A 13,255-nucleotide genomic window follows, 5' to 3' on the forward strand; every position below is an offset into this window, starting at 1 on the left:
ATATAAATAGATTTGACACTAGTTAGTTTAATTTGTTTTGTTTTTACATTCATGCTCTCTGCCTTCTATAAGAAAAACAATATTGTGCTGGGTACTATTTTCAGCAGACTGGCGTATAGTAGGGAAGCAACTGGCGGACGTAGAAATTTCCCTGCTCCCTGCTGCGGTTTTACATGGACGCTGTGCGTGTGCGAGGCGGAGGGATACATTCGTAGTGATCCGGTCCAGTGTTCAGTCTCACGGAGCGCGAGAGCGACCATTCGCGGGTGGAGGCTGAGAGAAATTTAAATCCCCCGGGTTGCGGTCGTCAAGCAAAAAAGACGAGAAAATCACGGTTTCTTTCTTTTCGTTCAGCACGCAGTTCTCACGGTGTAAATGTGCTGTCCGTAGAGCGCGAGTGTTGAAGTTTTCGAGGGTTTTTTCGCCATGGTGGTCGGGAAGCGGTTCCTGTGCGTGAGCGGAGAGGAGCCGCTGGAGCCCGCTCACATCGCGCGCTGGTCATGGCGAGCCGGAGTCATCCGAGCCGTCACTCACCGAGACCACGACAACCCCGAACTGACGGTAAGACAGCGGCAACCGTACTGCGATTAATACATTTAACGAGTTGGAAATCGTAACGTTTTCAAATATACGTTGGGGTTTTAACGTTTTGGTCGTTTGGTACATGGACACAGGCTTGTCATGCAATGTAACGTTAGTCGTGTAGTAAAGATTGTATTACAGTAAACGTCGGTGGATCCAAATATTTTTTTGTCATCTGGTGTCTTTATACCTTGTAATCTTGACTGTAAGCATAAGCATATGTCATATTTTTGTTGAACGTTGACATTTTGACATGAAATTTCTCTTGGGCAGCTTAAATATTTCTCACTGAAATATCTGATTTAGAGTCTTACTATTTCCTTCCTCACGAGCTTGTTTGTTGCTTTGTTTTATCATACTTTGGTACATTTTGCAGTCTAGTATTTTACAAGCAAGTGGACCAAATGTAAGACATCTGTGTAAAGGGTTGGGGCCATAAAACAATTGTGTCCTGTTTTCATTCATGAAAATATAGTGGTGTATCTTCCTGGGCCCTCCACAATAGATTAGGTATAGGTCATTTAGATTATTAGCTTGTCAGTGGTAGTATAAAATAACAACCAATATACATTAGTCTATTACAAACATGCCCAACCCCCTATATTAATAAAAATGCCGTTGTTTTTTACTACAAATAAGTCGACTTGCCATAGTTTTAATGAAGATTCCCCTCATTTTTAACATGTACATTTATTTTACTTGAGTTATTCTAAAACAAGTTTATAATAATTTCTATTACTGCCACTTCAGACAGTGCTGCTATGATATAATGTGTCCAAAATGTCTATAGATATAAATAGTTACATCCGTAAAAAGATGTTTTCACTAATATATGGCGCGCTTGAGGTAAAATCCAGTCTAATCTGTGATTGTGTCAGAAGCACACATGCAGGTTAAAGGGCAATAGCAGCTCTTTTTAGATGGTTGGAGATGAATGGAGCGGCTTCTGTCATTGTGTGTATTGAGTAAGTGTGTACAGTACGCTGGCCGTTTGTTTTCAGGGCTGTGTCCTGAGGTCACCAACTGTACCACTGCAAATCAACACAAAGAAATTTCCACAGTCAATAGCCTGCCGGCAGTTGAGAGTAAAAGCCGTAAACGTCCGCTGTTTCCTTTGTTTTTAAAAGAACGTATTACACGTATAGTCGACGAGCACTGTAGACACAGTTTCATTTTGGTTTTTTAAAGGACAGCTTCAGTATGTAAAGCAAAAACATATTTTTTTGTCGTTATTATTTATGTGAAATTAATGAATGGCTTTATTTATGGAATTATTAAAAAGACGTCACACCATCCACATAAAACAGCCATGACATGTAACGTTAATATAATTGACATCAACATAAATAGCACAATGAAATGTCTTATGGCGTATCTTTTCATGACATTGTACCGCTATTATTTGGAAAGATGTCAGCGATGATAGATTCAAGATTTTTTATTTGTCATATACACACAGTTATATGCAAATACAATCTGTATTTTAGACTGTGCAGCAAACATTTTTTGGAAAAATATTTAAAAACTAAGTAAAGGCAAAATATATGAGGGAATCAGAAATTAAATTAGCGTATTAACAATTCGAAAAACAAAACAAATCTGAATTAAGAGAACAGATATTGAAGAAGAACTATATATAAAATGTGCAAGTAAAGTGCAGGTGCGCTGAACCAGTGATAAAAAAGACGGCATGTATGTAAATATACGTTAATGTTATTTGCAAAATACCAACGCAGCTTTCATTTATAGCCCCCGATCACGCTGGTAACAACTGGCTGTAAAGCGCTGGAAGTGGCCATGTGATTTGTGGCTTAAGAAAACAGCTCGTAACATGAGACCGGTGGTCGTTCACCGCCCTCCCCCACTGCAGCATAAAGGCTGCTATGTTCAGACATTCCCCTGAACTGGAGTTAACCTACAGAAAGATTGCTCTTTGTTCAGTCTGACAGATACTATGGCCCTGCACTGCTTTCCATTTGACAGTGAGCCATCGTTTCAGTATCTTCTAAAAAACAGCACTCTTCCTTTGTGTGATTTTGCGCAGAGAATGACAACATTTCGGTCTGAGAGAAGCGATCTTAATTGTCGGTGAATTGGATTTACATAATGTAAAGAACCTTTCCCATCATCCTTCATGATTGTAAAATAGCGCTTTGCAATGAGAGATATAGCGCTGGTTTAAACATTAAAGATTGACCGAAGCATTAACCTGTGGATCATTCTGGCATGTTGCTTTCAGGGGTGGATTGCGACAGTAGTTTGCCGGAGTGTTTCATAGGATGCTGCATAAGTGAATGCAATGAGGTGGAAGAACTTTGTACCTTTGTACTCGTATTGGGTCCGATATACACCATTGCAGTGCCGAACAGGTTTGAACTTAACTTGTCAGATTCCACCAAGAGGAGAGACTGGTTTCATTATCTTCAATGTATTCTATGCCCATGTCAGTTGTCTTGACAGTAATGGGAACAATGTGTTGAACAGCAGGTCAGAAGTTCAGGGTCGGATGTGTCGTAGATAATTAAATCTTTTATCTATTAACACGTGCGTGCTCAATTGTTTAAGATACTTTCAGTAAAGATTGCCCAGTATTTGTGCTATGCAAATTACGATTTTATTTAGATTGCTTATATAGGCAAACATACACCAAACTCTATGGAAATCAATTTTGAAAGAGTATGACACAAGCAATTTTCCACACAGAAAATGTCCGGAGATCGTTTTGGGTTCTTGGTTCATTCAAACTGCCAATGTTTTTCTGAAATTGTTTACACACATCCCGTAAAGACACATGACATGACGTTTAATGTATTTGTAATCATGCACTCTCTCGTAAACCATGCACTTGCCTTTTTTCTGATTCGATTGTAAATCTTGTCTTATCTTCAGCGTCGATAGTCTCACGCTCCCTGATCTCTGCATCTTTCCAGTTTGCAGAATTTTTTTTATTGTCAATGTTGATCTGCATTTAAAATTCCTGTGTCAAAGAGATGAACGATAATTGCGTTGTTGCGACTGCACACGTGTCCTCACTACAACACACCCCTTATGGCATTGTTTCTGTCTTTTCTTCACACGCGCCGTGTTCCAGAAATGCTACGGCAATAGTCCCTTTCACACATACAGTCTTTACTGGTAATTTACTGGTAAATTGCAGTTAACATGTCATGTGTGAACAGAACCTTTCCGGTAAATCAGTGCTCCCAATTTACCAGTAAGACAGGTTGTAAGATTACCAGTAATTTACCGGTAAGCGCTATGTGTGAATAAAAAATATAGGATTACCGGCATTTAGAACGGACGACGTCAGACCGCGCTGACAGATCGGGCCAATCAGAAAGTTTTTATTACAGGTGACGCGTTTACCTCCGAACTGTTTACGGACGTTTCCACACACATGCTGCTTAAAAGTCGAGCACACCTGAAGTTAACATCCACATTTCTTCACCAAAGTTGTTTAAAACAGGAGCTCGCCGGCCGCACGCCACAGGTAACTTCCGCTTTCTCTCCGAGTTTACCGGTATTTTGATACTGATGTGTGAATGATGTCTTACTGGTAAAAAGACGGAACGTCACTGCATGTGTGAACAGCACATTTTTGTATTTACTGGTAAATTCATTCTAGTAAATTCATGGTAATTTAACAGAATTACTGTGTGAAAGAGGCTAATGTCACGTGACCCCAGAACCAGGCCGTGTTTGCAATTTTCTGGGATCAGGGTGCTGTGTGAAAGCAGTTATAGTTACAATAGTTAGAATGTTACATTTCAGTGTTACGTCAGATGTTACACAGCTATGTTTCAGCTAAGATGCTGCCTTAGGGGCCAATCACACCAAACGCGTTTATGGCAGTTGCAGGTGCCTTTTTTGAATGATTTTCTATGGGCAGTTAACGTTATGCACGCTGTTTATGTGCGCAAGAACGGCTTGCGTTTTCTGCCGCAGCACGCGTTTTTGAGGGAGCACTGAAAACGGAAAAGCGCCCAACGTCATTCTCGTCTTTCTGTGGTCCAATCGAATGAGGGGGGAGGCGGGCCTTCCGTTGTGGTGACAGAGGTTTACAGTTGCTTGGAACAACCAGACTAGTGGACTCACTTACTAGGTACGTTTACGTGCAACCAAATAATCCGTTTGTAATCGTATTGATGGCTCAATCATATTGAAAAGCCTTCATGTAAACACCTTAATCAATATGATTCAGGATGATCTGATGCAAATTTGGATCGTATTGAAGGGGGTGGTCTATTCCGATCTGTGATCCAATCAGCAGGAGAAAAGTATGCATGTAAATGCGTGAATTGTAGTATTTTTTTTTAATCAGATGCAAAAATGCATTGTGCACATGCGCAGAACATTTGTTCACGTTCAAGTTCACGTATTATATTTACCTCTTATATCACATGATTCTCGTCACAGAAACATGCGATAGCAAGGCAATAGCATGACGCATTATTAAGGTACAGTTAACGGGGTCATGCGCTGTACACGCGATGTACTACATTCTGCAGCGTTTATGTGTAGGCTACTTTTAAATCATTAGGCTACTACAAGCAAATAGCGTTGTGTTTTTTCATTACCTGTATCTGAAAATTTCTTAAAAACAACTTTCTCCAACTTCGTTTTGACTTTTATCCAGAGATAAAACATTAACTCGACGAGTTGCTACAATGCTGTCCGCAGCATAGCATTGCCAATTCCTCTGATATTTTCAATGTTAAATTTGGGCTACTGTTTCCACCAGTTGCTTATTTTCTGCGGGTTAAAGAAGGAATGATTTCGTTGCTTAGTTTTTGGTATTTAGGCAGTGAATACTAGTCATTGGGATGCTTTTGGGCTAGTTTTGAATGTCCATTCGGATGGTTTTGATAAACTAATCTGGCAACCCTTGTTGTGCGCTTGCGCAGACGTTTGGCTCGGATTCTATAGAATGTACATGTAAACAAACATTTAAATCAGATTGCAATACATGTAAACTGTATCGGCTTAACCTTCAATTTTATTTAATTCAGTTGGGTTGACAAAATGTTGTCCATGTAAACATAGCCACTGTCTCCTGCGTGTTTGTGCACTGCTCATTCTCGATAAAGGTCAGAGCAAGCGCCCTCTTTTTAAAAGTTTCTGCTAATATGACAGTTAACAGCAAAAGAGCGCTCACGCTTCAATAATTGATTTACAAGACAGCTGCGTCGGTGGTTGCCTAGCAATATAAAAAGCCATGCCGCAGTGCTCTTTATAAATGTTGGCATTGCGGCGCGCCTTGCGTTTCCAAGCCTTTAAAACGCGTTTGGTGTGATTAGCCCCTTAGAAGGCATCCATAGGCAGTAGACAGCAAGACAGCAAAATTGTTTTGGAACAGAGCCTATATCTTTTTGCGATACTGCTACATTGCAGAACGGTGAAATTATGCATATTTAAGCATTACATTGCGTTAAACATGCATGTAGCCAAAATCCTTTAGATAAAAAGTCAAACACAATCTCTCAATAAGGCACACATCAAAGTACGTAAGTGCATTTATTGGAGCCGCGCTGGCTGACCTCTCGCTGTGTGAACGGACACATTAACTGTTGAGGTCTGAATAGCTGTCGGGTGATGCAATGAGTAGTGTCGTGTATCCTGTTATGCTCAGCAACTTATCTGTGACACACACAAGGACTTTTCCTCTATTTCTAAATCACATTCACATTAGATTATAAAACTTTAGCTGAGACAGCAAACGGTCAAAAATAAAGCACAAACAATGTTTGCCCCGGTTTTCTGTAGGTGGGAATATAACTAAAGCCATGTAGTCCTATCTACTTATGCTGATGCTTCTCTGCTTTTGTTAAATGTGTTTGTAAGTAGAACCAGATGTGTGCAGTTCAGACTGTACTGTGTATACACATTTCTGTGCATACTTTCACAAATCAAATAAATGGACTGTTACTTAAGGGCTTGGCTTTTTTTAGCACTTCCATCGGAGGTGGCAGCAGTGCTATATGACAGGCCTGCTGGAATGTGATCTTAATTAAATTCGTTCCTGAACAAGTGAACTCTTGTTGGCTCATAAAGGTAACACAACTGCAGCACAGACGATTTAGGCACGAGTGTTTTGCTTTGAGCAGTACCGTCCCACTTCCGGACAGCAATATTGGAGAGCAATATCTCAACTTCCTTTTCTGAATAGTCACGGATGTTATTGCCTAATATTGCATGTGGAAGCGGTGCTTGGACACAGGAAATGCAGAAAGCCAGAGAAAGTCTTGTAATGCACATTTGCTGTGTGATTTTGCGTACTTTGTGTTACCGTATGTCCAGTTTAGGGTGAAAATATACATTTGAGTTTAAAGGTTTGTTTTGTCTGGGTTCGTCTTACATTGTGACTCTGGTGGCAGTTTGGCAGGATCTGAAAGAGGGTGTTGAATGCCCGCATTTATTTAGTTTTGTTGTGCCTGGGGCTAAAAAGCAACACCCACAAGCTGGAGGCGGCATTGTGCAGCGTGACACACCTTTAAAGAAAGGCCCAGTGGGAGGTGTGTATATGCCTGAAGCCAAGACAGCTTTTGAGATACACACACACACCACACAACTATGCATACCTTTGGCATGTAGGACACAGCATGTGGCTGGTGCACTTCAGATTTGGTGAAAATCTCAGGGGAAATTTGAGTGCAATTATAGTGAGCAAAGGATCGTCCAGGAACAATGTTGAAATCTGGTCTATTCATCATACGGTGGAACTGACTCTCATTTACTCAAGAAACCTTTGAAGGAAACACGTGCCAGTTCTTAGATTTTCGAGCCCATCATTGTTCTTTGTAGTGGCTGAAAATCCCATTACGAAATAAGGCTGGGTGGTGTGACTGGATATTGGGTGAGGGTGGAAATGTCAACCAGTAGAGATTCTGTTCTTGTGTCTGTACTATAACTGTCAGTGGGCTGGACTGCTTTAAGTTTTATTCATAGAAAATTACAAAACAACATGGACAACATGGACAATATTTTAGTCCTAATCAATTTTCATAGAAATAATTGTTATATTATGTAGAACTAGCTGATTATGTAGGACTCACGACAGGCCTAATGTGAAAATTGTTCCAAGAAAAAGTCTCAATTTTATAATAATAGTTTTTCTGTTCTTGACTTCTTACATATTGTGTAAATCTTAAAAAAAAGAAGAGTAATTTTATGAATAATTTATTAAAAATTGTGAATAATTGAATGTTTTGTTTTTGTCTGTCAAGTTTAAAGGTAAATTAGATAAGTTTGCAGTGTCATTTGAAAAGTATTTTTTAATCTGGATTATTTGGAAATAAGTATAACTACATGGTTATAAAAAAGTCATTAGTATTATGTAACATTAAGCACAATTTATACTTCTGTGTCGAGTATAAAGCATAGCCTATCAATAGATGCGCATCTTACGCCTTACCGCACCGCCCAGCTACGACTCAGGAAGTTACTCAAATCCCTGTCGCGCCACTCACATAGTTTAACATTAAATAACATCATATTTGTCCCAAATCATTAACGATTAACATTGGCTGCCGTATTTTTTGCATTTTGGAGTAGACGCTATCTGACGAAGCTTGCGCTATTTAATGTGCACTTCCGGTTTACGATACCTCTGAGTTGTCCTAGACGCGACGCGGCGCTGAGCTGCGTGTTCAGTGTGCGACCCCCTTAAGGCTTTTGCTTTTATACTGTGGCTAACAGCACTAACATGACTGTGGACACGGCCTATTTGCGGTCTGCATACGTAATTGCATGTCGATGCAAAGAACGATGCAGAAATATAACACTGCCATGAAAACTGAAGGCATAGAGGGTACGGAGTAGGTCCGATGCAGAAGTATGAATTAGGCTTTAGACTACTCAAACCATGATCATACCACCTATCCTTATTGTGCCATGGATGTTTTTTTGTTTGTCTCTTGGATAATTGCTTTACCTAAATTAAGGCCAGTCTTTGTTTTAACATCTAGCTCTTCTATTGGCATGATACAGTCCCATAATTGTTGAAATGCTTCATCACCAACAGAGTTTAAATGAAATTATGATTTTTCTCAGAGATATCTGCTTTCAGTCATCATCAAAAACATTTCATGTAAGGCCTAGTGCATTTTCAGAAGAAGCAGTGACGCACTTAGAACGATCAGGCAGATCGAACTGAATTTCTTGGTCGCTCTGAGTAACTTGGCAACGTACTGTAACTCCAGTCAAGTTTCGCATATGTCTTTGTGTTGTTTGTCCAATGGATTTTGGCTTGTCTTGCCTGGAGGGGATTACTGAGTGTGTAAAATCAGTGTCCTTTAAATGAAGGGCAAGGTTCCTTCTCTTGAACGAAACACTATTCTTTGTTTGGAGGTTCTATGGGCTTCATTGATTGGTTCCATACAGTGGAAATCTGACCTTTAGCAGATGTTTGAGGTCTTGCCACGACTCAACGTGATCCACACACTAGACAGCTTTCTTCTTGTTTTGACGACCAGCGGTACTTATCTTTGACAAGATACAAACCATTAAACCTTTGGCATATTTAAGGGAGTGATTCATTCAGTCATCACAGGATTCAGAGGTGACAATCTGTAATAAACATAGATTTTTGCTTCAATACAACATCGATATTCTCAGACTAATCCTGTGTTTGATAAATATCATTCTGGCTCCCCTCATGGTTTGTATTAGCAAGTACTGTAATGTATGAATGGAAGAAACATGTTTAGTGTTATGCATTGTTTCCTACATCTTTCCTACATCCCTCTCATAACAATACTTAAAATCGTGCCAAATCAAGGTTTTTATGTTTGTTTCTGCATTCAGCCACATTAAGATAAAATTGTCTTTATTCTCTGATAATTAAAATGCATCTTTTATTTCAGAATGAGCACAAATTAGAAACCTGTAAAAAGCGGCAATGGTTGTAGTGTGCTTTTATAGTCTGTAAACCTTTCGATTTGGCCATGGTATTTAGACACCTCCAAATAATTACCTTTTTTATCACTGGCTTTTGTTCATTCACCTTGAGATTAAAACAAAGCTGTAAAAATTGTGTTAATTCTTGTGATATAGGCCACAGCGTAATTACAAAAAAGTTTTACGCAAATCTTTTTGCCCCTTAAATCTACCAAAATGACCACTTCCATGGGCCAAACATGCTTACAATAATTCTTATATGTAATTAGGTTTAATTAATGAGGGAACATTTACATGTGAATCTCATTACTTTTCCAATGTGTAATAAATGGGTGTTGACATTTGCTGCGTCATTTTGCCAAGGAGCTCGTGTCAGGGTTTCACCAGAGTGGCAAATTTCACATGTTTCAGGGAGTTTGTGAATACAAAGCCCATCGTATGACTGCAAATGAATCCTTAAACAAAGGTTTCTGTGCCATCTTCCGCAGATTTTTTCTTTATAGATAAAATAATGTGCCACAGGAATATCACATACAGATCATGTGTTTTCTCCTTACACTGAGGAAGTCATCTTATCTGTGGATTATTAGTCATTTAGGATCTTCTTTGTGCATAAATGAGCTAGCACATAATGGCAAAATATTCACACAGTCTTTGCCGTCTAGATTTGCGTTTTCTCAGAGCCCTCAAGATGCTCCTTGCATAACCCAAAATTCATCACCACTCCTTTGCATTCTCCGTGCGGATCTTGTTTGCAGAGGAAAGCGGATAATCAAACAGACTTGGTTATGACATGCCATTTGGAAGTCTGGCAGTGTGAGCAGAGAGTCAGTGTGCAGGATGTTGTGAATTTGATGCGAGCGTAGCTCCCTGAAGGCCGGCTTAATGGAATGGGAGCAGACATGGCTGGCCTGTGGAGGGATTTAGGAATGAACAGTGTATGCTCTGTTTTCCTCAAGCTAGTTTCAGCCCAGCTCGGCTGCAAAAGCGCAGGAAAGCACTAGGCCTTTGTGTGCGTACACAAGCATGTGCGTGCATGCAGTTAAATGCTCTGGATGCGTTCATATACCCGCTGCTGGAATTTTCTTTCCTGCAGGTGGTTGTTGGCACTAGGGCACTCCATGTTAGGCATGAAGGAAACGAAAGGAATTCTGTGAGAATATGGAAAGATAAATGGACCCCATTGTTCAATGGGTAATATAGACATGTTTTGTGTAGGGCTCTAATGTCATTTTGTTCCTGCCAGAGATGTTGAGGAATGGGAAAATGGGAACATTTAGAAAGGAAAAATAAAGCTCTTATAAAATTCTAAGAGTGGGATTTGTGCTCCACGCAAAACAAAATCCTCCAGGCAAGTTATGTACTGAAGAAAATGTCATTGTTGCTTTGATAGTCAGCTGTTATGTAATTCATTGTCAATGTAAGTCTAGTCCTACACAGGTAAATTAATCATGTCTCTTTCATTCAGACTGAAAATGGTTATTGAAGATGACGTGTCGGAATTCTAAAATACAGACATCAAAGCTGTTTTTGCTTTCAAACACAAGGTCGTTTTGTGCCTTTAAATTTATTTTGATGTTAGTGTAGACAAAAATAATTTTGTTGGCTGGTTTTTCTGTTACACGCTTACATGCGGATTTATCCACAGGAAAACATGTGATGTTCCTGTAGTGCTGTCAGCTTTGGCAGCCTGATCTCAAATCTCAAAATCCTCATGGATTTAAGTCTTTGACACAGACTGGGATCTGTCTCTACCAGAAAACCACTAAAATATGATCAGGTTGTTTTAGCTCTGCTGATAAATTTTGTATCTAACTACCAACTATATATGAAGAGTTTGGTTCCAAAACGCAATAAATCCATTTTGACTAATTTCTGTAAAAACATATTTCTATACCAAGAAAGTGACAAGATGAAAACCACTATTATCTGTTGGAAACTTTCACATAGCATCTTTAGGTTATAAAGAAATGAAAATTCAAATCCATAATTTGATTTTCAAAGATTTATTATAAAAACTAATTATTTTTTCCACAAAATGCAATAAATCCATGCCAAGATTATTTTTCAAAATGCTATAAATCTATTCAATCAATATATAAATGTGCATTCATCTTTGCCATGTTATATTCATTTAGTTGACTGTGATATACACTGATAAACATTAATGGCATAAATAAAAACACTTACTTTGTCATATTAAGAACACTGTCATTGCTGCGGTTATACTTGGGACGTCGTGGCTAAATGTTTTTCACAGCAATCAGCTGTAAAATGTTTTGGTCCTGCTTGATTTCCTTTGTCTTCGCATGAAAGTTTTTCATAAGATCCCCTGGGGTCAATATGTTATAGCGTGACAGAAGCTTGATGCTGTCGGCAGAACAAACAACCGGAATTTTTCCGTCTCCCGAGTGCCTCTCGCGTAAATTATTAGATGTTGATGGCTTATGTTACTTTCTTGTCACAGAAAACCACCACAGGTTTAGCAATGCCATCAAAGTATTATTTTGTTTTTGTTTGGTTGTTGTTCACGAAGTACAAGATGAGTAAAACCAGGATTCTGTGTATTCAACGCGTCGCCATTGTTGTTTACATTGTGTGGAATGGTGCGCTGTGATTTGTTGAGCGGATTTATTGTATTCTGCAGAAAAGGAAGAGTGGCGTTTATAGCATTTTGGGAGAAAAGATGACAGAATAACATGGCGATATCAGATTTTTTTTATTATTTAAAAAATGGTGTTTATCGTGTTTTGGAACCAAACTCTTCAGCCAAAAATACACACCAACGAAGATGTAAATAGTTTGAAGCGGTGTTACTGACAAGTTTTTCAATGCACATTAAAAATGTCTGACTAATCAATAATGTATTTTTTGTTGATTATTTTCATTGTCGAGTGTTGTTTTACCTCTAGTTATCAACCAGCGTGTTCCCTTTCTCAGTTTCTTCCTTCTCTAAATGCTGAACACTCGTGCACGGTCTAATTTTCGGTCCTTGTTGGGAGATGCTCTGCTAAAAGTTCTTGCCCTTTGGAATGCTTGTGAATTATTTCCTGGGCTGCGTGTAGCAATGGGAAGGGGGAATTTCTGTAGACTCAGACTGACATCCTGCCTGAGAGCCTCATCTGGAACATTGTTTGCTTTTGCAATACCCAGTCCTCTGCTCGCTGCTCCCCCGGGGGCCTGAAGCCAGGGGCCCGCTCAGAGCATGTCAGATTGCGGTTTCATCCAAGCGTGGGCGACACATTGAAAAGGGCCGTTGTGCTGTGGCCTTGTGCCGAAACGCTAAGAGCGCAGAGTACCGATCTCTTGTTAAGTGCTTGAATCCTTGAGAAAATGGCGATCGTCTCGCCCCCTGTGCTGCAGCGTAGCGGTCAGCATTCTTTGTTCTGCAGTCTGACATCACAAACCCATATATTTTGCTTTATATAAAGGAAGTAAAAGACATGGTAAATGATGTTTTTGTCTTCCTGTGGGGAGGTGTTTCCTGTAGATGTGTGGGACTGGTGGTAATTTAAGGCTGCTATGGGGAGACATCCCTGAGTTCACATGCAGAGGCAGGAGGGCCCGGTGGTCTCGCACTGACTGTAGTTCAGGGGTCTCGATGGGGCCCCTGTTCCTCCCACACTCTTCCCACCTCTTTTTTTGGCACTCCTGGCCCTCAGGGGTCTGTGGCTTTTGTTTTTCTTGAATGCATATGTAGCGCTTTTTCTTTGTTGCTTAATGTAGTCTTGTTGGAAGTCTTTCCTGTCCAGATGTGGTCGTGGTTCGTAATCGCCAG

The 13,255-nt window shown here is 39.8% G+C and overlaps 1 protein-coding gene across 3 annotated transcripts in view; it reads left to right on the forward strand.

Moving 5' to 3' along the window:
* Positions 1-235: 235 nt before the first annotated feature.
* The window catches only part of jmjd1cb (jumonji domain containing 1Cb), a 163,282-nt gene continuing 150,262 nt past the window's right edge, over positions 236-13,255 (forward strand). For all 3 annotated transcript variants that reach the window (XM_073866687.1, XM_073866688.1, XM_073866690.1), the window contains exon 1: positions 236-561. In XM_073866687.1, coding sequence (XP_073722788.1) covers positions 427-561 — 135 coding nt within the window. In that variant the 5' untranslated portion in view covers positions 236-426. The remainder of the gene's footprint in view (positions 562-13,255) is intronic.

The sequence above is a fragment of the Misgurnus anguillicaudatus genome, chromosome 4, assembly GCF_027580225.2.
Source record: "Misgurnus anguillicaudatus chromosome 4, ASM2758022v2, whole genome shotgun sequence".
NCBI classification, from domain to species: domain Eukaryota; kingdom Metazoa; phylum Chordata; class Actinopteri; order Cypriniformes; family Cobitidae; genus Misgurnus; species Misgurnus anguillicaudatus.